General features: G+C 38.9%; 1 protein-coding gene across 25 annotated transcripts in view; it reads left to right on the top strand.

Annotated features, from left to right (window-relative positions):
- The window catches only part of EPB41L3 (erythrocyte membrane protein band 4.1 like 3), a 141552-nt gene that overhangs the window by 58034 nt on the left and 58479 nt on the right, over positions 1 to 25039 (top strand). For 22 of the 25 annotated variants that reach the window (XM_084508083.1, XM_084508105.1, XM_084508089.1 and 19 more), the window contains exons 2-3: positions 17044 to 17252; positions 21839 to 22036. In XM_084508083.1, coding sequence (XP_084364209.1) covers positions 17055 to 17252; positions 21839 to 22036 — 396 coding nt within the window. In that variant the 5' untranslated portion in view covers positions 17044 to 17054. Of the gene's footprint in view, positions 1 to 14690; positions 15257 to 17043; positions 17253 to 21838; positions 22037 to 25039 lie in introns of those variants that run through there. The other 3 variants (XM_084508106.1, XM_084508107.1, XM_084508102.1) reach the window with 2 other exon arrangements.

Consider the following 25039-nt stretch of genomic DNA (forward strand, 5'->3'; position numbering starts at 1 on the left):
TTTGTTTAGGAGTATTGTGCATGGGCAACATTGTGTTCACTGCTCGAAAACTGCACCAGCACGGGGGCTGGGGATAAATGTAGAGTGGGAGAGAACAGAGGGATCATGTCCACATCAGGCAAGGGGCATAAGCCCAGAAGAAGGAGACCTGTGCAATGAGATATCGGGTGCCACGTGTGTTTTGGCGTATGCACTTTGCCCTGGCTTTACTCTGGTCTCTGCCAGCATGTAGGTGGTGCCTGCTGAGACCACTCCTCATTGGGAAGCAGAGAAAAGGGGATGGGGCTGGAGATGTGCTTCAGATGTGCCTGGATCAGATGTGCTTCTCACTTCCACTTCAGTTAAAACAGGCTGGAAAACACATGTCACTGAGAGTGGGGCTCTCCTTTTTTAAGCGTACTGCAACCAGTGTTGCAGATCTGCACCTCTGGTTTGAAGGAATAGTCCAGATCCTTTCACCTGGATATATTTCTGCATCTGCGTAGCACACCTGTAAGTCCTGTTGTGCAGCTCAGGCAATGGTGCTGAGATCAGTAATGTTATGAATTGCTAGGACAGTTATGGCAAATACAGTGTTAAAAATTAATCAGTCTTTTCTGTAATTTTTTTTTTCTCAGGATTGGAGTTTTTTCATTCAAGTACATTTGGTGTGGTCTGAAAATAGCATTTTTTCTTCTTCTGTGAAACAGGTTTTCCGCTATGTATGTTTTGTTGGAATGAGGAGGAGTTGGGAGGGATGTGTGCCAGACTTAAGCTTGCTAGGTGCATACGTGACTTATGAAATCTGCTTTTTAACACACTGCAGTTACCGGAGGCCATCCTTGGAGAGGACAAAGAATGATAACAACCACCTATGGAGGAAAAAGAAAAAAAAAAAAGAAAAAAAAAAAAAAAACACTCCACAGAAAAATACAGATATGTTTTTTGGAGGGTGCTTTAAACAGACATGTAATAGTGACATTTCAGTGGATTTTCCATTCTTATGTAGAAGAGTAATAGCATATATGGAGAAGTTTGGATTTATCTCTGTTGGATGTGAATTTTAAGGCTGCCTTTTACTCAGCTGCAGTAATAGATCTGGTCCACCTCACAGACTGCTGTGGCCTAATGGTATACTGTCCTGAGCATTAAAGGAATAAAATAAGGAATAGCTTTCCATATAAAGTCAAGCTAATTTGAATATTTGAGCTTATTTATAACACATGTAATAATTTTATAGTTGTACATGGTCTTCTTTGACAACCCAAACTTGTAGAGCAAAAAAATGTGTGTCTAGTTTAATAAGCTACAAGTGTCCCATATGAGACTTACAAATGTTGTGACACCATAGTTGCAAAAAAGCAGTAACTCAGCCTTTCCATACATAATTAACTATGACTGATAAAAACTTCTGTATGGCTGCAGTATATAAGATCGTACAGCTGGCTTCTTGAAAAAGAGCTGTGTGATACTAATACCAAACATTTGCAGCTTTTGCACACTTGCTGATACCAGCTCCAGCTCTGTTTGCTGGTGCAGTTAGGCGGCTCAGTGTCCACCTGATCTGAGTTTCTGTCCTTGCTGGGCTTTGCATGCACTCACGTGAGTGAGGACAGAAGGCTCCAGCCAGCATCCCAAGCTGGGTCAGTATTATGCTGCTGGGGGACTGCTGGCACTGCAGTCAGTGCCACTGCTTTCCACTTGACAGGAAAGGACAAAGGTATTTACACCTCTCTTTCTTGAAGAGCTTGTGTTCCTCGGGGAGCTCCCTGGCAATAGAAAGCAATGCTGGACAAGAATTCACAGCAGGAGTTTCCTGTCCTCCAAAGTGTGAGCAGAAAGAGAGAGAGAGAAGCTAATAAAATGCAGTTCATTTTGGGGATGGTGGAATTATATTTCAACCAGTTTTACTTACAGTTATGTTAGCATAGGTCAAGCAATGCATGGAATTGCAGGTGAAATAATAGGAAATAAAAAGAACCCTTATCTTTCTGAACATGGCATGCCTTTATGGGACCATAAAAGATTACAAATGGGGTAAAGTGGGGAAGTGCCTTTGGGTGTGTGTTTTGGGAGTTTTGCCCTTTCTATTATGCTTGCATGTGGGTGTGCGTGAGGAAGACAAGAAATCCTTAACTTGCTTAGTGTGCAGGCTGCTGATTTTTTTTTTTTCCATTTGACTTTTCTTCCCCTCAGCTTGGAAAACCCATTAATTACAGCTGTAATTCTGAGACTTAGATGCCGGTTAGGGCACAAAGGCCCCTGCCATGTTTCTGGTCTTATTTAGTACTAATGGATTAGACAAAAATCTTAGAACCCCACCCTGAAATCTTGCAAGCTGCTTTTCTTCTTAAGAACTCCTGCATATCCAAGCCCACACTTGTATCTACTTAAGCCAGCTGGAACTAGCTTTTCGGTTAAGTTTTCAGCCGTCTCAATGCCAGCCATTGTCTAGCAACTGGTTTGCTACTTCCATGAAGTGGTGTCATATAGTTGCCTATCAGCCAGTTCCTTGGTCTCTTTGACCCAATGGCACATTGTCTGCTGTGATGGAAAGAGCAGATGTTCTCCTTGGTGGTATCGTAGGTTCAGTTTTTGTTCCTTCTTGGCTCTCTCTGCTGCAGCCTCTGCAGGGGGCCGTATGGCCTATAACTGCCTGGCTGTGTTCCTGCAAGATGTTTGGACCTCGTACATATCCTCTTGAATTCCTCTCCACTTTTCCCTCTGAGTGGTATGAAGTTGCATCTGTTGTGTTGTTCCCAAAAAACTTATTTGCTCTTGCACTGAAAAAAATGCAATAAGAACAATGCAGTTGCTTCGTTTACAGGAACATCTATGCTTCACCTGCTTGAAATGCTTGGGCAGCTTGCACACAAGAAAAGAAATCAACATCAAAGCTGTTCTTGAAATACAGGTTAAAAGAATCCCCCTCAATCAGTCTTTTGGCTTTCTGTTTTTCATTGGTAAATTCATTTCATGAGCATTTTAAGATGCCCTGATTAACATGAAAACACAGTCTTTAAACACCATTTAACTTTTGGTTCATAAGAGTTGAACCAAGCATTTGCCAGCATATTGGAAGGGAGCTGACACTTCTATTGCAAATAACTTTTCCCCACAAGCACTACTTGTGTTGAAACAGTTTGAGTTCTGGCTTCCAGCCATAGGTTCACCTAAGCATGTTACAAGAAGTGACAGGTAGACAGAAGTAATACATATTTTAATGTGCTTGACTCGGCTAGAGACCATAAAATGGAATAGACTTTCCTTTGCTTTGCTAGCAGATGTGAGCTTGCTCCCAATTTATTAATAAGTTATGGCACTGCCAACACTGCCACTCAGGTCACCTTAATGTCCCAGTGGCTCTTGAAATCAGATGAGAAATTAGAGTTCCTGAGTTTTTTTGTTTGGTTGGTTGTTGTTGTTGTTTTTTTTTTTGTTGTTTGTTTGTTTTTTGTTTTTTTAAAGATGCCATCAACTCTTGTGAAAATGTGCTGAGGTGTCAGCCCATCCAAACAATTGTTAATGACTCTAACAGTACCCAATACAAAGGTGGGTATTTCTTGAGTGGTTGTTTCAGCAATGGATGGAAGCTGTAAGTGAAACTGGAAATATTTCCTGTTGGTATTCCCTTATAGTTTAATAAACAAAAGATACCATGACTTGAATGTACTTCTGATACTGGGAGGCACAGTTGTTCTAACATAAATCATGTGCAGTCTGTCACTGAAACTAGATCTTGTACATCAACAAATACTTTACTTGTTTGAATGATACTGGGCTCAAAAGAAGGAACTTCATTATTTGATTTTTTACATTTTACATTTAAAAATATCTACCCAGTAGATTTTTTTTTGCTTACTTTTTATTGAAAACAATGTAGTTAAGATGGCTTTTTTTCCACTTGGGAGATCTTTAGCCAAGAGTTTGTAGAAAACAATGTAGGATTACAAATCAATCACAGGTTAAGACTAAGTTGGTAATGTCACGATGTTGTGAAGATGGTGAACTTTTTAATACCGGGAGGCATGGAGTATTGTTTTAAGACACAAAGCACTCCTTACAATCTATTCAGAACCAGTAAGTTCAGTTGATCCTCAGCTGAAACTACTGTTTGGATACTACTGCTCAGAAAAGCAGTGGACTGATCAGAAAGAGAATAGATGAGGGAGAGGAGAGTCTAAGAGAGGGCTAAAAATAGTGTTTGCAAGAAGAGGCAGAGGAGAGAGTAGTCTAAGGGGAGAACAGCAGCCGTCTGCAAGCTGCAGAGCCATTTCACACATCCACCGTCATCAGGACAAGGAGTAGTGTGCTTACATTTCAAGTAGGAAGAATTAGGTCAGACATTTGGGAAAATTTTCCTCAACAGTAAGGCACAGGAGTCATTGTAATTCCCTGTGGAGAATATGGAAACTTCATCATTGTGGGACTTCAGTAGTAAGTGGCATAAATAAATATCACAGTGAGTTTAGAGAAGGGGTCTGGAAGGGGACTGTGAAGACACTTCAAAGAGACGAGTAGCCTAATAAAAATCCAACACATATATCTGATGTACTTGTTTTGTTGTTGGTGGTTTTTGCATACTTTGTATTGCTGTCTGTCCATCCCCTCCCTATACCCAAAAAATTTCAGTTTCTGCTGTTGTAGGAATATTTAATGCTTTTCTGGAGCTGGGAGTATTATTTATTTTTTCTTCTCTGCACGTCCTGTTAAAAATGATTTTGTAAGTGTAAGGATGGTTTGTGTGGCCCCAGCTGTAGTGAAACGCATGCATATAGTGCACACTGTGGAGAGCAGAATCAGTCGGACCCCAGCTGCAGGGCACCACTTCCCCAGGGCATATATGACATCTAGGGAGTGGGTGGATTACTTCATTCATTTTTTAGTTCAGATGTAATAACCATATGAATATTGGCATGGAGATTTCTGTCCCCATAGAAAACAGGCTGCAAAACAGGGGAAGGAGAGGTGAAATTCAACTCTGTCCATTATCTAGCATCAACCATAACTACTAGAACACATTTTTGGTTGTTGAACTACAATTTACGATGAAGTAGGGAGCAATTCTTTTTATTTTCTGAATGTTTAGTAACTCTTGAGAACGCTGAATTGTACATTAAGATACCAAAATTGTTGGATAAGTTAAACATCAAAATTGCAAATGCCTTCTTGGGCAAATCTTTCCTGTATGTATTGAGAGAGTTCCCTTATCCCCACGCTTCCATGTAGTGTAGAATATAAATAAGTTGAATTTCACATGTTGTGATCTGGAGGGTGCTGAAAGAAATGGATTGGCATAAAATAATCAGTAGATATAATGCACAGCAGTCCTTTGTCACATGCCCAGGGAATCCTGCATTGGCTCCAGCACAAAGTCAGTGAGAAGGATGGAAAAACTCACTGTTTGTGCACCTATGTAACTGATTTGGGCATTTTCCTGCTTAATACAAGTGACGAGTTTGAAATTCAGCACACGGAATACACACTGAAGTCTTTCACTTTATTTCTTAATTGTAGGATTCTTCCTTAAATTAATGTAGATAGGAGCTACCAAGTTAGTGGTTTTTAACCTTCAAAGCACACAATCAAACATTAACTGGGGGTATCTATAAGAAAAAGGAAATGGGAAAGGAAACAATTTAGGTTATATAGCCATGTATTCCTGAGTTAGGAAATACCAACATCTAACTTAATTACCTTCATTTCTGGTTTCAAATAATCAGCTTGACATAGAATCAATTATCATTTATTTTTTTAATTTATTTTTTAAAGTTCAACTTGTGCTGAGAAACTTAGAATGACTTCCACTAACTTTTTTTTTTGACTCCTCAATGATTTAAAAGCTGTAAAGAGCTTTCCTTCTTCCTTCTATTCTAAGTTAGTCCATTATTTCCCCCTCTCATTCTTGTGACTAAGCTGCATCACTGCCAATTTCTTCCTTATCCTCTCCTTTCTCTCTCCCTACACCATTTTTTCTGACCACTGTGTAGTGGGGCACTGCAAGCCACCTGTCTGTCCTTATTATTTAACCCCTTCTGTCCTTTCAGAGCTGTTGTCACTTCTTCATGACTAAGTTCAAGATGACTGTAGATGTTGAGGAAGAATTGCCAGATCTAGTGACATCCATCTTCAGAGGCAGGAGTCATGAGTACATGATGTGATTAGAGCTGTACATGTAGCATTTGAGGGTATGATAACTGAAAATAGTTAAATCACCTTTAAAGATAACAGTTTTCATTGCCAGGCAGTATTGGGTGTTGGTCTTCACCTTCTCATGGTTTAGAGCAGCTGCACTGATGATGAAAGGTTTTGGCTTTATTGGGATGTTGTAAGGATACTGTATGCTTGCTCTTAATTAGCTGTGGGTTCATCGTGCAAAGGATCCTCAAGACACAACTACTGTGCATGGAAAAACATGTGCATGAGCTTCCTGTGTTTTGGAAACGTGCAACTAAAATGGCCCCAAAACACTTAACTAAAGTGTAACCGAAGCTAGGAGAGAATCCTGCTTACTCAGTGGTTTTAAGTTAGATTGCTCTGTGCTGCAGATGCCTGGATCCTCCGTAAATATCCTCGTCATCTGTGCATTTATTTCCATGATGACCGACTCGTTCCTAGAAGTCTGCACTCCCACCACACCATCTGTAGGGCTTGGTTTGCATCCAACAAAATGTTCAACAGCTGGTGATTTGGGGAAGCTGAATGGGGAGAGCTGTCTTTTTGACAGTGCACAGGCAGCAGGGCAGACTGCCGATATCTGCGCTTGAGATTTTTGGGAGGGTTGGGGGACACTGTGAAATGTATTTTTTGCATTTCTCCCAGTTTGATCATCTGGTAAGTTGCTGTCTGGCTAGGGCTGGAAGCATGCTTTTGCAGTGACAGCGTTAACCTGGTGTCACGGGCTTGCTGTCTGTGCCAAATGAACGGTGGTTTTGTAGTCTGCAGCAGGCCATAACGCGCTGGGGAGCATGGGGGTCCCCGAAGAGTTTTGGTATAAGAAGCTGACTGTCTGATGCCATGGCTTTGGTTGTTTAGACTCGCAAGGATTTAATTTGTTTGGGAGCCAGTGGTTTCCTGACATGGTGCTCCCAACTGGAAAGTCTATCACTTGATATCGCAGGGTGTGTTTTACGTTAAAAAGCAACGTGTACACCCAGGAGGTTAAAATCAAAAGACAAAGTAAATAATCTGTTTCAGAAAAAGAAAAGTTATTACTGCTAAACACACTATCATGCCTTGTAATATAGCCTGGCTGTGATGGATCCGTTTAATGCCTCCGAAAGCTGAAAAACGGGATGTAAAATTGGTGTGGTATTTGGAGAAGAACAGAGCCAAATGAAGGCGGAGGGCTCTAGGCCCCAGGCCTCAGACTGCTCCGCTCACACAGAGCACCCTTTATTTAAGTAGGGCCCAACGTGGATTCAGGGTTTGTTCATCTGTTTTATTTTTTCACTGCCTGTAACTTCTTTCTCCCCTTTGTTTCTACCTAAGTTTAACATCCTCCTGGTTATTGTTATTCCCTGCTCACAAAAATGCCTGGAAAGCAGCCTGCAGTTCCCGAGTGCTAATGGGGGATGCTGTGGAGTAGGTCTCTCAAACTGCCAGGCTTGCATCTTTCCTCTGGAAATTGAGGAAGAAACAACTGATATAAACAAAGTAAATACAAACAAACAAACAAAAAATAGTTCTTGGCAGATTTTCAGAAAATATTGCAAAAAAGAAAAAAAAAAAGTAATATGATATTGCGAAGATACCTTATGATCTTCTACGATAATACTGTGAATATTCTTGCAAGTAGTGGGCTGGTGAGGGCTTAGGTCAAGTGTGAGCAGCCCTGTGGGGTTTTCTCATGTGCCACTACATAAAACAGAGTAAAACCAACTAAATTCTTCTCTGAATTGCAGTTACTAAATACCCAAGAAATCAGAAAAGCAATGCTGGCATTTTGAGCTTATATTCCATCTTTTCTTTTGTTTGTTTGTTTGTTTTTCTTCATGGACTTTTCCATTATCTGAGCTGGAAAGATAAAATGCCTGGTAGGACAGAGCCCGTGGAAGAGAAGGGCTTGATGCTCTGGTCTGCACCTTGCCTGTCTGATAACCGTCTTCATATGAGATTGAGAGCACAGCCTGGTTAGGTACTGTATGAAACAGAAAATATTGTGCACAGGTGCTACAGCATTTTGGCCTGAGGGTAGAGTGATAATCTGCCACACCTGTCATGTGTCAGCAACTTGTGCAGCTCTTTTTATTTTTTTTTTTAATCCAAAATCGATTCTGTTTTCTGCTTCCTATAAGAAAATACGAACTTTATAGATCTATGCCTGAAGCACACTCGGGCTCTGTAGCATTCAATGCAAGTTTTAAGTAGTGAATGATGCACAGGGGACTGCATGTGAATGTTTGGCTCCAGAGCAATTGAGAAAGGTCAAAACCTCATGTAAATGTAACCCAAGTAATCAAAGTCACTTCTCTGCAGAAAATCAGAGTATGCCATTGAGGGTTCTTTCATGCTGTTTTAGTTGAGTATTTATCAATCAGTTGTAATCACAACACTACAAGCAGCTTTGCTGTGTTTTCATTTGCCTGGATTTTTTATTTTTTATTTTATAAACTGAAATGAGGGAGAGGCGAGGTTGGAGTTTTTCATGTGCAATTATGATCATCATTTGTTGGATTCTGCTCTAGTCTCTGTTATTGGTTCCTTCGTTTCTTTCTTCTCCTCCTCATAAATCTGCTTCCCCCCAAACCCTGTAATTCCCCAGTTTCTCAGCAGACTCTGGGTGCAGGGAAAGGGGCAGCAGCAACTGGAGACTTGTATAGAGAGTTTGGTGTGTGTTTGGCAGAGTAAAGTTTCTTTCTTCCTCTGGCAAGTCCTTGTCTGTCTGTGGGGAAAAATATTTGGATCATCAGGATGGGGAAAAACAGCACAAATATTTATGGTAACCTGATTTTTCTTATCTGTTCAGAAATTAGGGTAGCTGGAGGAGGGGTGGGGGGGTGTTGCTCTAGGTGATAAGGCCCCAAAAGACAATCTGGTGTATTCAGGGAAATGTGTGTTGGTCATATTCATTGTAAACCTTGTATGCAGGAGAGGCATAAGAATTTGCAGCCATTCTGCGTTTATTGCTGTGGAAGCCACCCATTAAAAGAAATAAACAGGGCTGAGTAATTTCACTAATTCATAGAACTGAAAGGTAAACAGGAAATAAGGTTGTTATCCCTTTCATCCAGTGCTCTGAAGTGGAAACAAATACATGCATCTTGTGAATTTGGAGTTGCCACCCTGGCTGAAAAGAGTAGCAAAACCAACAAAATGTAAATGTTTATGCTTTATAAAGTGGGAAATGGAGAATTTCGATGCTGCTCTTTATCTGTGCACAAGTTTCTAGTGGTGACTGCACACGGTTATAGACAGCCTCTTCTTGACTGTTGCTGTAGTTGGTATGCCATCTACACTAAATCCCACTCAATGCCAATCAAGTTCTTGCTCTGCTGTCAGCGAATACTTGATTATTTTCTGTCTGTAAGAAGCTTGTGTGTATTGCAAGGTTCTTATCAGTTCCCCTCTCTCTGTTCACTTTCTCAGAGTAAGCAAATTCAGCTCCTTAAACCTTTTTCCACTCATCATATTTTTCTAAACCTCATACCATTCTTCCTACTTTCTTTTTGACACTCTCTAATACATACTTTTCAAAAAAGAGGAGGCCCAAAATGAAATACAATATACTGTATACTTCTCCCTGGTGCTGAAGAAGGCAGAATAGCTCCAATAGCAGATCCCAGAATGAAATTGGTCTTGTTTAATGCGTGGCTTCAGACCCTTATGCTGCTTCATTCCTGCCACCTGGCCGGTTATTCCTCATAGCTTTTCAGTTGTGATGTCCCCATTCTTGTTGCAGTTGCCGTTACAGAATGCACTCCGATTCAGCCTATATACAGTTTTCTTTCAGACTGCTTTCCTGGTCTTAAAGCTGACTGAATATTGTGATAGCATGCCCCAGTCTCCCTTGGTTCAATGCTCAGCACAGCTCGGATACTTGCCATTCATTCATTAATGCTCTGGAGTGGGCTGTGATACCTCAACTGATGCATTCTCACAGGTTGTCATCATGCTACTGATAAGTATTCATGGCATAGGGTTTGTTTTTTTTTTATCGCTTGTGCACCCATTTTTTTAAATCATTTAAATTGTTTCTGTGGTTTGCTCATGAAAAAGTCATGCAGGACTGCTTTAAAAGCTCTACTAAAGATAGGCTCAGTCATCTGCACTGCTTTTTCCACTTTCTTTTTATCAGCTGGGACAGATGCCCTGTCAGAGAGAGCAAAAGAGACATTACATTAATTTGACATCACTTTTTGATAAATTCATGTTGATTTTATTTTTTTTTCTAATCACATTATTTTTACAGGATTGTAAACCCCTTAGTAGTGTGTTCCACTGACTTCTCTGTTATTAAAAATACACTATAATTTCTGTCTTCTTCATCCCTACTTTCCTTTGTAAGATCAGGTTGGGTCTTTTAATTTCTTTTAGACCTTACCTGGCCTCTCTGGCTAATGGTTTACGGATGGTTGCTGGCAGTTCCCTAAGCAGTATAGGGACATTTTCAGTGCTTCCTGCTGACTTGAAAACCTGTAATTTACTGATGTCTTAATCTCTTCTTTCATTATTCCAGCCTGCACGTGCATATCCTATATGTTAGGCTGAAAGATGTGCTGAATATCTGGTCCCAGATAGCCTCTGTGAAATGAGGCATTGAATAATTCAGCCTTTCCTGTGCCACATTTGTGTTAAATAATGGACCTGTTTTTTTCAGTTTGTATTTATAGAATCTCTTCTTATTGTTTGCTGTGTTCCTTGTTGATTTTAAGCCACTTTGTGTCTTAGCTGTCATCTCTTCTTTTACATGTAAGCCTATGGTGGTCTTTTATGTCCATCATATGAGTCACGTGTTCTTGATTCTGCTTCGGAGTACAATCCAGTACAATCCCTTTTTGTTTCTGTGGTTTGTTTGTTTGTTTTTTCTTCTCACCTGTCATTTAAACCTCTTGACATTTCACATCTCCGCACTCAGTAAGCAGAGCACAGTCTCTCCAGAAACCCTTAGCTTAATTTTCTTTCAGCAGCCCTTGTGGGACATAGCCGTAGAGAGGTCTACATGTACCTGGGATGGGGGAGGTTTGGGTCCATGGGGACAAGTGTGCCATCACTTTTTTGTCCCCTCTGAGGGATATATTTGTTGGTAGGTCAAAAGTGTCTCCTCCTGATTACCCAATTCTTCTTCACATATTGCCTTTATTTCCTCTTCTTTCATCTTCATCGAGAAACTTTAAAGAAATCTGTATCATGCACCTTCCTATGCAGCCAGACTAAAAGTTCAACTCATGCTGTATCTTGTAACACCTCCACCCAGCCTTTTCTATTGTAATTTATGAATTCCTGCCTGTTTTTCCTGAAGTCTCGCCTGAACATATGCTTTGGGTCTGTGACTTCTGCCACCAGATCTGTTGAATGATTTACCTATGCCGTACTGTGGTTGGAGCTCATCCTGATAATTCCTCATGTTTAGCAGCTTTCTCCATAGATTTTCCTCTTGTCTCTTTTGCTATTACCTTTTTGACACTTCTTCTTGTGCATTTGTGTGTGTGTGTGAACTGATTCTAATATGTATATGTCTTTAGGTTATATGCATACATAATTTTTTATATTTAAGATGTAATCTTAAACTCGTAAATATTACCAATGCATTTATAAGTATAGGGGTTGCACATCCTGGGCTGGAGTCTCTGTGCCATTTTAGACAGCCAGACAGAGAGTCTTTGCCAGGCTTTTTGTGGCCTAGGTGCCTCCACCATGTGAGGGCAAGATTAATGCAAATTAAAGGCATCAAAAAAAAAAAATTCTCCTTTTCCTGCTGACAAATTAACTGGAATGAAAGAAGCTGAGACTTAAAACATTTTAATGGAAACAATTTATGTTTCAAGTTTAGAAAACAGTGGTCTGGCACATACTCTTTTCTTGAATCATATATTGACGTTTCTGTTACTGCTCTTAGTGGCAATGTTCTCAATATTCTCTTCTCATCATTATCTCATCGTTATTGTATAAATATGTATCTTGTTATGTGGAACATTATTTTTAAAGTATGGAATCGTTATTTTATTATGTAACTTTGCAAGTTGGACCTTTTGCAATGATTTATAATCATCTTCAGGAATTGTTGTAATTAAAGAGGAACTTTCCACAAAGAGAATTAATTAGATCACAGAAGCATTTAAATATAAATCATTAATCTTTGCATTACAGGAAATAGTTAGTGGCTATGTATAGATCATTTAATTATACTTGGTTCAATTTTATTTTGTCACTGCACCACAATTTGTTTTGGAATTAATTTCCAATTTCTTCAGTAATCTGATTTCAGTTTACTTAATGTATCAGACACATATAAATACATGCTAGTGAAAATAAATAAAGGTTTATTAATGACTGTTGGGCAAATTAAGCCATGGACTCTGCTGTCAATTAGCTGTGAATTCAATTGCTCAATAGATGGGTGAGACAGAAGATCTGCACTCTGAGAATGGAAAGCAAGGAGTGAACTTTTTGAACGTATAGATATATACAGTATATTGTGACCGTCACTTGCTGGAGGGGAACCAGATGACATAGCCTGGGCTTGGCCTGATAAGAGAATTCTTAATAGAGCACAACATAATTTTGGTTCCAGTATGGAATAAAGGAAGTTACCAGCTTTCTCTTAGTCCATGACAATTAATTGGTAATGGCAGTAGCACTCTGTCAACTGGCAATACATTGATATCTCTAGGTAATAATGACTAGGTGTGCTGAAAGGTTTTAGGGTGCAAGCTCTGCGCAAGTGTTTTGCAGATTTTGCACTCCAGTGTTTTTACGTTGTACAGTGTAAAGGTATGAAAAGATACCTTATCTGTAATTTGATCTATTAAAAATTATTCTAAAATATAATTTGTAGGTGGTTTTTTTTGAAAGTGCTTTTTAATACCTTGATGGTATATTAATATTCTCTTGATTTTAATTTTAATATTCTTCTACAGTGCTCTGAAACCCTTATATTTTAAACCTTTACACTCCTTGAAAGTGCATACATTTTAAACTTAATTTTTGGGTGGACACCACAGATTAAATTAGCTAGTTCTGTGCATTATTTTTCTTTAAACAATAAAGATTTGATTCTCATTCTGATTGAATTCTGCATACAAATTGACTTTAGACTTAGAGTATCCAGGTTTAGCAGCATCTGTATTAAGTTTGGACTGAACTAATCTTTTGGAATCTTTAAATACGGGATTTTAAGCCAAAACTTGTATATCCGAGAGCACATCTGGGTTGCATAGTATTACCTCATTTGTGTAAGGTAGTGTTCCTAGTTTCTTTTCATTAGATTGTTTTCTGTTGGCTGGAAAAAGGAATTTGATACAGGGATTGTTCTGGCAAAAGAAAAAGTTTAAGGAACTTTAGTGATGCCTTTCTTCCTGTATTGAAATTCATATTAGAAGTCATGATTTTGGTACATAGCTAGATATAGTAAATAAACTAATAAAATATGACTAAGAAATGCTCAGCCAATTTAATATATTTGATGAGCAGGCAGAAAATACTAGCTGTTCTGTCAAGTACAAATTGCATACAAACAAAAGTAGAATAATATTTATATTGTTAGATTTCTTAAGATTGCTGTTATATCTTCCAATAAGTAACGATCTCTTCCTAGGAAAATTATGATGCCATTTATCAAAAAATAAAAAATGAATTGCTTGAAAAGTTCTTTAGGATAAGCAATTGTTTGGTAAGGAAGGCAAAGAAGCCTATTGGTATGGATTAAAAGAGAGGGCAATGTTGTTTTTTCATCGTGTAGTTTCGGCATTTTCTGCCTGCGCTAGATGGAATGAGATAGATCTCAAAAATACAATCTTCTTATAAGTGCAGAAGAAATTGGATTTAAAGTATGTTTGCTTTGATTCTATTTACATCTGTAAGATAACAGCATGAAATTAATAGTATTTTGTTTTCAGTATTTGTCATTAAACATATTAGTATGCGTAGGGAAATAGAGAAGACATTTGGAAATGGGTAACCTTGGGTTAATTAAATCCATCTGGTGGCTGACTAATGACAGGAATATTGTATCCAGGGAATCACTTAATGCTACAAGATTTGATAATGCACGAGAAGTTTTCTAACAAAGCAGTCTTAGAGCAAGCAAAGACTCGCATGTAACTAGGGTGAAAACCAGTCCCACAGAGCAACTCACAGAATTGCAAACCTCTGTTTCATGCAGTATATCCCAGAAGAACTGAAGAACTACATTTGTTGCTCCTTGAGATGCAAAATTATAAATGACAAATGAAGTAAAGCTTGTTTTCAGTTCATGCTACGTATAGTTGACTTTTATGAGACTAATTTAACTGGATATGTTTCTGTGCCTACAACAGTCCAGGACAAAAAAAATAATAATAAAATAAAATAAATAAAATAAAATAAAATAAAATAAAATAAAATAAAATAAAATAAAATAAAATAAAATAAAATAAAATAAAATGCTCATTAGGAAAGAACCTGTATAGGGTGTGAAAATTAGCTTCTGTGGTGAAAACTGAAGAAAGGCAGGCTTGATTTGTGTCAGCTGGCAATCGCATTTTATATAGATCAACACCTGAAGATACTTATCTCTGTGTATTATACTTTGTATTGGTCATCTGTGCTGTTTGGAGTTGTTTTATCCATGATTTAGTAGCTGAAAGTTACTTTTTTCCCCCTTGTTACTTCATAATATCTGGAAAAGAAAATACCATGCATAGTTTGCGATTATTGATCTAATTGTTTGATTAATTTGCATTTAATGTTTTTGTGCATTTGTACAGAATATGATGTGGAGGTGGGGGAAGAAAACCCTGACGTTTGTGTAGTCTTGGATACTTTTAAAGCAAGCCATCCATGGTAACATCAGATGAAGAATAGTTCATTATATGTTGGTCTGACAGATGGGCAAAACAAAACTCTGAGAGATTAACATTATTCCACAATTTAATTTTTAAAGCATACAAAAAGAGTGGCTTAATAGAATTGAGTATGGGGAATGAGAGTTTGCTCTACATCTGAGGAACTTGTCTAAGCTTCCTTTGTAACGAGTAGAACAAAATAGTGCTAGTAAGTGATTTATCTCAGCTTAAAGCAGACATCTAAAATAGGTCAGATGAATCACTCCCTGAAATGTCTTTCTCTTCTGTATGTGGTGAGTTTAAAGTGACCATCTCAGATGCGTACATCCAGAGTTCGATTAGATGAACACCTCCCACACTGTCACATTTTAAAAGACAGAGATAGTTACTGCTTTTTGTAGATGCTGAAGAAAATGGTTTAAATAGTACATTTTTCAGAGGCATTTTTCATTCAACTGTATCAGCTTAAGTGTAACAATTTATGATGTATTCCTCAGTAGGTGTGTCATATGTTAGGATTTTGAAAGTACGGCCTGAAATATAAGTTTACCATATATGTTATATTTCTCGCTTGTGAGTGTTGGTGTACAGAAGGTTGGACCATAGACCTACCTCCACACATGTAGTACAAAGACTGAGCACATGCTGAGTGCTGAGAACTTGCTTGCTGTACAGAGTATTCACTGGAGAGCTTAGCCTTGAGAGCACGCAATACGTAAACGAGTTTGAAAATATTAATTGACCTAATTTAAAATGTTGTCTGTCAAGCAATGTAGCTTATTAAGCATTCTAGCAAAAGAAAAAAAATTGCCCGTAATTTTTGTGTAATCTTCAGCAAATCTGTTTCTACTAGTAAACATTGTAGCGTATGTTAAGAGTTGATAGTGACTTCATAGCAGATGAATTAGCAGATGTATATTCTGTGAAACTGCTTATAATTACATAGTAGCTATGGTTACCAGGTTAAAGAAATTACAGCCTGATGATGAACAGAAATAGATTGCAGCAGACTGATTTGTTGTTGAGTTGCTTAAAAGCAAAATGCTTGAGTACATTCTGAGTCATCATGGTGCTGTACAAGTAACAAAAATATGAGTACGCTCTATTTGCTGAACTGGCACGGTGTCTGCTTTTTCAAATCCTGGTTTTCATGTGGAATTTCAGTACCTTCTAAATTTGCATTCTGCTTCTATGTAGTTTGAGAATTGAGTGTCAAGCACATATTTCTAATGAAACTATTTAAATTCAGATGTCAAGAGTCTGAATGAATATTGCTAATATTTTCATTTTGATTCTGTACTGGACAAAGCTAAGTTCAGGCATAGGCATTTCATATTCAATAAAAAATTGTATTCACTTTTTCTGAAATCTAACTCTTAGAATGACTTACTGGAAGTATTTATCTTTTCTTTTGCATACTCCAACACTTAGAAAGAAATGACAGAAGTGTGGGTGAATGCAAGTGGGAAGGGTAGAAATGAACACAAGGACATTATTGCACTGATCTTGGTGGGCCCACTTCAAATGCTTCCAGCATATATATTGCCTAGAAACATCAAAAGTACTTGAGTCTGTTTCCAAAAGCAGTGCAGTTGTTGAGGAGTTCAAGCTCTGTTGACATAAATGTTAAGAACAAAAGATTGAACATTTTTAAGTTTCCACATGCTCATGGTTTGGAAACCCAGGCTACGGTGAATTGTGTTGGATTTAGGACGCTTAAAGTCACACAAGCTTTTCTCAGTATGTTACTCTGTTTTTATGAATTACAAACTATGAAGAACTGCATTTCTACATTTAACTTCAACTTAATTCCTGCAATGTTGTCTGTATGTGATAGTGTAGAATAAGGTTTTATGGCATCGTGCTCTTCTTTATAGTACAGATTTAGACTTACTCCTTTGCACAAGGAAAGCTTTCCCAGTGATTCTCCTTGGGCCAGTGTAATAGTCACTTCAGGTTTACAGGCTGGATGTACTAAGGCTAAGACTTTGTGACTAATGATTCTCTATTCTGTAAGTGTAACTTACCAGTGAATGGCTACGTGATCATACTCAGTAAATCTGCTCTCCTTGTTTTACAGAATAACCAACCATGACTACAGAGTCGGGATCAGATTCTGAGTCCAAAGATAAAGAGCAGGACCAGCAAGAAACCCCTGCACAGCCAGGGGCAGCAGAGGTCCAGCCGCAGGACCAACAGCAGCAGCAGCAGTTGAGCGAAGAGCAGCAAAACGCACTAGAGCAGTTTTCAGCTGTGGCAGCACACAGCACACCAGTGAAAAAGGAACAGGTAAGGGAGTCGTGCATTATTCCTCCTGGGAAATAATGAGCCTGTTTCATTAGGATTGGAAATATATACTCAGATTTGTGTGGAAGCTGTTTTGATGGTTGTAGGTTTTAATTGGTTGGTCTTTTGCATTTAAACATAATAGCCTTTGTAAAGAATGTTTGGAGATTCATGTCAGGTCTTTCAGCCTCCAGTGCTTAACTGTAAGGCCAGTCTTATTAACTAAGTGGGAAACATTTTCCATCTTGCATTTGCATCAGGTAGCAAACAGTGCCAATTTTTAAGAAGCTGAAAATGTTTTTAGAGTTCATTTCATCTTTGACACCTGCTGAAAACTGATTTCATGCTTGCTTGTCTGATGTGTGAGCCATAAAGAATCTCTGGTCTCTTAAGCTTCTTGTAGTTCTGAACTGACTACATTATAATTACTTTAACTTATCATGTAATAGGTTTTAGAAGGGTTGTCACACGATTTTTCCATTTGGTTCATTGTTGCACTTATTAAATTTGTGGCAGCAGTTTTCTTTTTCCCATTAACAATTTCCAGTCAATAGGATTAACAGGCATTGTTCTTCATGGGTAAGTGAAACAAAATTAATGAGGTACCTGCAAATCACATCCCTTTAGATCTGTAACGTTATGACTCCCTTCTGATGGCATTCACTTTTGTAGAGTGGAATAAGTCAGTCTTGCTCCTCGTCTACCCTTAAAAATAAATAATAAATAATAAATAAATAAATAAATAGGTACTTTGAAGTGAGGTCCTGTTGTTTAACCTAGCTGGGACGCAGTGCTGGTGAAGGAAGCAGAGGTAAGGCATTACTTAATATCGTTGTGTTTCCCTGGGAACTGCTTGGGACTGCCTGTGCTTTTGGGTTTTAAGCTTTTTTCCTCAGAAATACAGCCCAAATTTGCTGTTGCTGAGGAAAAAATGAAGCATAAGCAATTTCAAATACAAGCAAAGCCTTCTGTTGTATCCCTTATTTAGGGATGTATTACCTCAAAGTTTAGAATGACAAATATTTCAGGGATCAAATTGAAAGAGGTGTCTGATTTCTTATACCCCAAGAAGCAGACATGGCAAAGCAGGGTTTCTGGTGTTTATAGCTACTGAAGATCAACCATTGGAAGAACTGCCTTTTTTTTTTTTTTTTTTTTCTTTTTGATTACTGACTATTTCTACCACTGACAAACTCTGATCAGCTCTCTATCCCCACCAAAGACCTTTCTGCTCTTGTTCCCATGCCTACAAATTATGTATTGGGAGAATTTCAGTCTTTGAAGTAGATCAAAAATTGTGTTTAGTTAGTCTGGGGAAAATAGGAAGGGCTGCTTGTCAAGGAGAAAAGACCAATAAACAAACAGTTCATTAACGTAAAATTCAATTATGCCAGGTCTAGGCATAAGTATTACCAATTTTGTTCTTCCAGACATCTTCACTAATCTTTGCTCTTGAAGTTTCTTCTGATTTTCTTTTTTAAAACAAAACAAAGCAACAACAGCAACAAACTACAATAACAAAAAAAGCCCCTAGGCACCAAACTGTCCATCTGCGTTTATGGAGGTGTGAGCTTGGAGACCTGAGATGCCCTTGTGCGCTGTGTGATCCTCTTTCTTTCCCACTTGTGCTCAGACATCTGTACAGCCTTGATAGGTCTGAGTTAGTGAAGAAATATGTGAGATTTCCCATGTTGAGGTTACCAGTGTGAATCTGAAATTCTCTTGTCAGATAATTGCCAGGTCTAGCAGCGATGATCTGCCCAGTATATTTTGTAGTAGCTTAAGTGTCTGCATCACATGAAAGAACTACTTAAAAGCAATACTAACCAACAGAACTATTGGCAGTGACATCATTAAAAAGGCCAAAAATTGTAGGATCAATGGATATAATTTTCTCTCTTGCTGTCATTGAGCATACTGTGTATGATATATTAATATAGATAAAGATGAGAAAGCTTATACTCAAAAAGCAAACCCTGAGACAACTTGCGATGCACTAGAATTTAGTCCGTAGCATTGAAAATACTGCAAAAATGTGGTCTGAGGGAGGGAAACAGGATGGGGGAAGAATGCAACAATGTTTATAGAGTTCAGAATAATCCACTGAGTATGTGGAATTTTCACTGGCCTTTTTTTTTTTTTTCCTAGATACCACAATGTCAGGTTTCTTTAGGAAGAAGAAGCTTAATTCGCTCTGAAAGTATCTCAGTGCCTAAACATGTCAGCATAGTTCAGGAGATTTTCTCTAATAGTTCTCGGCATGTTTTGTTCTTCAGACAAATGGGAGTAAAACCATTCTATGATTTTAACCTGGACAGATTCCTCTGATCTTAATGTAGACAGGATCCTAATAAACAAAATAATGTCAATACTGTTTTTGTTTTTTAAAATATATGTATTTATAAATAAATTAATGTCTGTTGAAGTCTTGAGTTAAAAGTGTCTTCATGAAGGAAAACGATCACCAATCTAAGGATTCAAAAAATTTGTTTTCAGGCTGAAAACGTTTCTAAAATTTAAATGTTTGAAGGGTACCCTTGCTACCACGGGCTTTTCTCTCAAGAAGCTTTACTATTTTCTTTAAAAAGATTAATTCCATGCATCTGTTTTTTGGTTTGGTTGGTTGGGATTTTTGGGTCATGAGAAGGGTTTAACTCTTACATGAACCACCTGCAGTGATGGTATAATGTCTCCAGCCCCAAAATGACTTTTGTACATGCAGATGTGCATATGTACTTTCCATCGTAGATTTCCTTAAGAAAACATGTAGAAATCATGAGAGTCCCTCTGTTCATCAGTGGCAGGGGTCCAAGGAGAAGATATCTCAAGTCTTGTTTTCCTCTTAGTGCAGTAGGTTGAACTGCTTGCCAGCTGGTCCTCGTGGTTGTAGGGGGGTAACTGGCCTCCAGCTTTGCGCTGAGCCTGGAGGGACTCTCCCCCTTTGTCATGGCCACTGTGAGCATTAAATCCTCAGCAAACAGCTAATCTTGTGACATATGCTATGCCTTCATCTCCCGCCAGCCTTCAAAGTGTACGAGGACCTTGACGTCTGGATGCAGAGCTGGCGTCCAACTGCTGGGAGGAGGAAATCCTCCAGGTCTGGAAATAGATGGGGGAAGAGTCGGTTGGTGGGTTATGAAAGCAGCTTCTTTGTCCCTCTTTGCATCTTCGTAGTCACACTTTCTTCTTATCTCCCCACCCAGGAAATCCCAGGAGACCTTCTTGGCTGTGCCCTCACCTGTAGGGAAAGGAGGAATGTGGGGTCTTGCCTTGCTTCTTCGCAGCTGGGGCTTTGGTGGGAGATGGTGCTTTGGATGACTCCAAATGTCCCCTTTCACATAAATGAAAAAGGAGAGCTTATGGCTTGCTTGTATTAAATCTCTTGAGGAAACTTCCCTGTGATTTAGTGCCATGCTGTTGTTGCTAGTTACATGATGCAAGGTTGTTTTGGTCTCAAAGCAGATTAAAGCCTTTGGACGGATTTGCTCCATTCTCATGAAGGCTTATTACATACAATGAATGGAAACAGACTTGGAGGATTAATTTACAATATTACTTCCAGTGATGCTTGTTGCTTCTTACATGAAAACCATTTGGAGCCCAAACGTTTGTTTATTTTTTCCTTGTAGCAAGATATATATATATATACATACATATATATATATATACTCTAGCTTAGATATTACTGCACTCCTGATGAGGTTTTGTTTGGATACTACCAGGGGCATAACTGATTTGAAAGATAATGTCTGCAGCATAGCACTGTTGCTAGGAAGGGCAAAATGCTGTAGAGCTGTTCTGGCTTTCATCTATTGCAGTGAAAAGGACCACGAGCTGTGCTGCATCATGGTAACTCTTCAAATGGTCTGACCCTCAGATAAACCCAAGGAAAAGTAACCATGATTGTTTCTTCTCTCCCCTTCCCCCTGCAGTATATTTGTCTTTCAAATAGAACCTACTTCTTGCCAGCTTAAAGGACTTATCGAGCATCTGCAGAGAGCAAAATCCAGCCTCTTGTCCTGTAGTTATCATCCATTAGCCAGCCAGCTGCACATAAAAGATGTTTGGCCTCTTATTTCCATCCTGTTTGTTTAAACCTTTGCTCAGGCATTTGGGGAGCCTTTCGCTCTCAAAGGCACACCTCACTGATATCAAAACTAGTGCAAACCTAATGGTCTTTTCCTGTTCCACATGGAAACATGAAATGATTTAATAGATACAGGACTTTAAGGTAATATCAACAATCTTTAGGAATGTCTCTTCATTGCAACGTTTACTTATTGTTCAGCATTTCCAATAGATGAAAAAAGGGTCTGAGAGTGATTTTGTAACTATGGAAAAAGAAGAAACCTAAAGTATTTTCCTGCATGTCCTCCCTGTCTGGGTGTTCTGTACCTTTGGAGTGAGGTGAGAGTGTTGGGGGGAACACAGGGAGTCTTTTCAATAGGTAGAGTCTACATTGCATCATGGGCCCTCTCATCCAAGCCCCACGCTTGACCCACCTTAAATTTTGGTGTGCAGAAAGCAGGGTGCATACTGTACTGTGTTGCATGATCAGATTGTCTAACTTAATTTTTTTCTCTTTCTAGGCCACAGACAAGGAACAAGAATTTGCAGCTGCAAGCGCGAAACAGCTGGAATACCAGCAGTTAGAGGACGACAAGCTCTCTCAAAAGTCATCCTCTAGCAAACTTTCCAAGTCTCCTCTAAAGATTGTCAAGAAGCCTAAAAATATGCAGTGCAAAGTGACACTCCTGGATGGATCTGAATATGCATGTGAAGTAGAGGTACGTTGCTTCTTCCTGTTTAGTTTTGTTTGTTTGTTTGTTTGTTTTCTGTCTGGAGGAAAATATTTAGAATAAGACTTGTAGATTAAGACAAAAAACAAACAAAAAGTTTTGTTTTGTTTTGTTTTTTAAAAAAAGACAAACTATATTCCTAGTTTAAACAAAAGTATGAATGGCCAGATATTTCACCAATGCCATGCACAAAACTGCTTCCATTGTTTTATCTGGAGATGGAAGAAGTTGCACAGATTTGAGCTCCAGTGAGGATTAGTGAGCAGTCCCTGGAACAGCCAGAGACTGGGGATTAATGTTATGTCAACACATGCCACAACAGAATGCAGAAAATAAATTATGGGCAGTAAAGCCCATAAACAATGAAGGATTTTGATCTCACAGGACTTCTCTTTTCCCTGGTACTCTGTTGAACAGGGACTCACATGGAGTCACTATCTAAACAGTAGTTTTGACCATCATGAGATGAGTGGGGACACAAGAGATGCCCAGAGGAAATGTCAGAAGCAAATAGAAGTTAGAGTGGGGAATTTTATGTGCTTCTCCACTGTGACTGGGAATCGTAATTGCATGTAATCATCACTGGTGTAAAGTTGCTGGTGGTTTTCTGTAAGGAAACTCACCTTCTGGGTCCCTGCCAGGAGCCTCCTTTGGGGAGGGACAGTCTTCACTGCATTGTCACTTATGGTCTGTGATTGCTGACAGAGCCATGCTGAGAGCTCAAGGATGTCTTGCCTTGAACTCCAGAAAGCCATAGAGAAGTAGAGGCATGAGCAAATTTAGCACCTTAGGGTGGACCTGTTTCTCCATTCAGCCACTCCAGCCATGTCACTAAGGTGGTCCTTGGGCAGTGAACCTGTCTGTCCTGAGCCTGCTTTAGGTTAGGAAGCTACTCATAGAAGGTAAGCCTCAGCCCCAGCCAGAGCAACATCCTCCTGGAAGGGGAAGGGTGTGTGTTAGAGGGATCAGCATTGCCAGCCTTCCTTTGAGTAACTGCAGTGTGTGGTGGAAAAGTCACCCAGGGAGGACAGAAGATTTAAAAGGGAGGGATGGGATAGTCTGTACACTTGAAAGGGGAATCCACAGGAATAAAAAGGAGGAGAGCTCATGTTGGGGACAGAGTGGGGAGGACAAGAGTAACTGGTTGGGAGCTAGTTTCTGACATCCTTGCTCAGATTTCACTCAGCTGCTCTCGTTTTAAGTGCTCTGGAAAGTGATAGTTGAAAAAGAAGGTTTTACAGTTTGGGCCAAATACTGCTATGTTAGAAGTTAGCTCCAAAGAGCAGTTGTGATTAAGTTGCTTGTATAGCAGTTTAGCAGTCATGCTTTTGACTATCGTTTAGTTTAGGTGGCCAAATCCTGTATTGTTTCCATCAGACTAGCAATAGCTTTCTGGTTGTGTACTTTGTGACTATTAAATTGTCATTTCTTGACCTGTATTCCCACTTTTATCTGTTAAAGATAGTGTGCAAACCATTAACCTGGAAGAATGATTCTGCTGGCTTTGATGGAAAGAGTGATACTTGTTTCAGCTTTTGCCACTCGAGTGGAAAATCTGAGTCATTTTTTGGAATACAGTCAAGCAAATTTTACAAAATAGGAGTTCTGTGGAAATCTTGTCTACAAGGCTGAGTTTTATGAGGATATAAGATGGAGTGGAAGGGGAGATTTATTATGTTAGACTCTCACTTATGCAAAAAAAAATGCTATGAATAATACTTTATTTTAGGAAGTTTCACTTTTCCTCTGAACTTAGACTCTTTTGGAGTTGAAATGTCAGAATGCTAGCATATAGAAACCATCATGTTTTACTGCTTGTCACATTTGTCTGCTTTGTAAGTTCTGAATAACTCTTGAAAAATATGTCCAATATAGATTTTGTATACATTTTCTCTAGACTTCTGAAATATCTTGCAGTTTTATTGAGTGTCATCAGTAACCACTGCACCTGCCTCTAAGATGGTTAGAATTCCTCAGGAGAGTGTAATATTGATGAGAATAGGGCTCCCAAAAGGATGAATCCTCAGATGACAAAGCTGTAATACTATGATGATGAGCAGGCCATTAAGTGCATTGAAACAGAATTTAGTAGTGAAAAGTCAAAAATATTTCAAGGTACAAGTACAGCTGAAATGACGTGTATTTACACCCCTTAAATGAATGACCCAGACCTTGAGTCCTTCATAGGTGGTATTGTTAGCATATGGTACGCATTGAGGATGCAACTGCAGGTACCTCTCCAGGACACCCTACTCTTTGACCCAGGGGAAGATCCCTGGGCAAGTCTGCTTTATATGTGCACAAAGTTCAAAAAGAGTGAAAGGAGTCCATGTCCAGCCAAGACAAACGAAGTAATGTTTGCAATGCTTTTTATCCAGGGGAGAAAAAGTGTATACAAAGAGATTTAGTAGGCTGGGGAGACTGAGGATCTGTCACAGGAGACATTTCAAAAAATCATGTAGGATTTGAAGATGAAGTTTTGTTACAGGAATTCTGCATAGGGAGGTTCAGGTTGGAAATGAGGAGAGATTTCTCAGAAAGAGCAGTCAGGCACTGGAACAGTTTGCCCAGGGAGGTGGTAGCATCACTGTCACTGGGGGTGTTCAAGGAAAGGTTGGATGTGGTGCTTAGGGACATGATTTAGTGGATGACATTGGTGGTAGGGGGATGGTTTGACCAGATGATCTTGGAGGTCTTTTCCAACCTTTATGATTCCTTGAAATAATGTCATATTTAAAAGAAAAAAAAAAAGAAAGAGCAACAACAACAAAAAAAACTATTATTTTAAAGATGGCCCACAAGTAAGCTTAATATATACTTTTAAACTGAAAAAAATACATAAGCATGTTCAAAGATCTAAGAAATTATGGAGGTCAGTAAATTCCCCAAGGTGGACTCCTTAAAAAGAAAAGTGGGCAGGGACATGCCAATCAAATATCTAGTGTTCCCATTAATTGAGTTTTATCCACGTAACTATAACTCTCAGTGTGG

The sequence above is a fragment of the Aythya ferina genome (genome assembly GCF_964211825.1).
Source record: "Aythya ferina genome assembly, chromosome: 2".
Taxonomy (NCBI): Eukaryota; Metazoa; Chordata; class Aves; order Anseriformes; family Anatidae; genus Aythya; species Aythya ferina.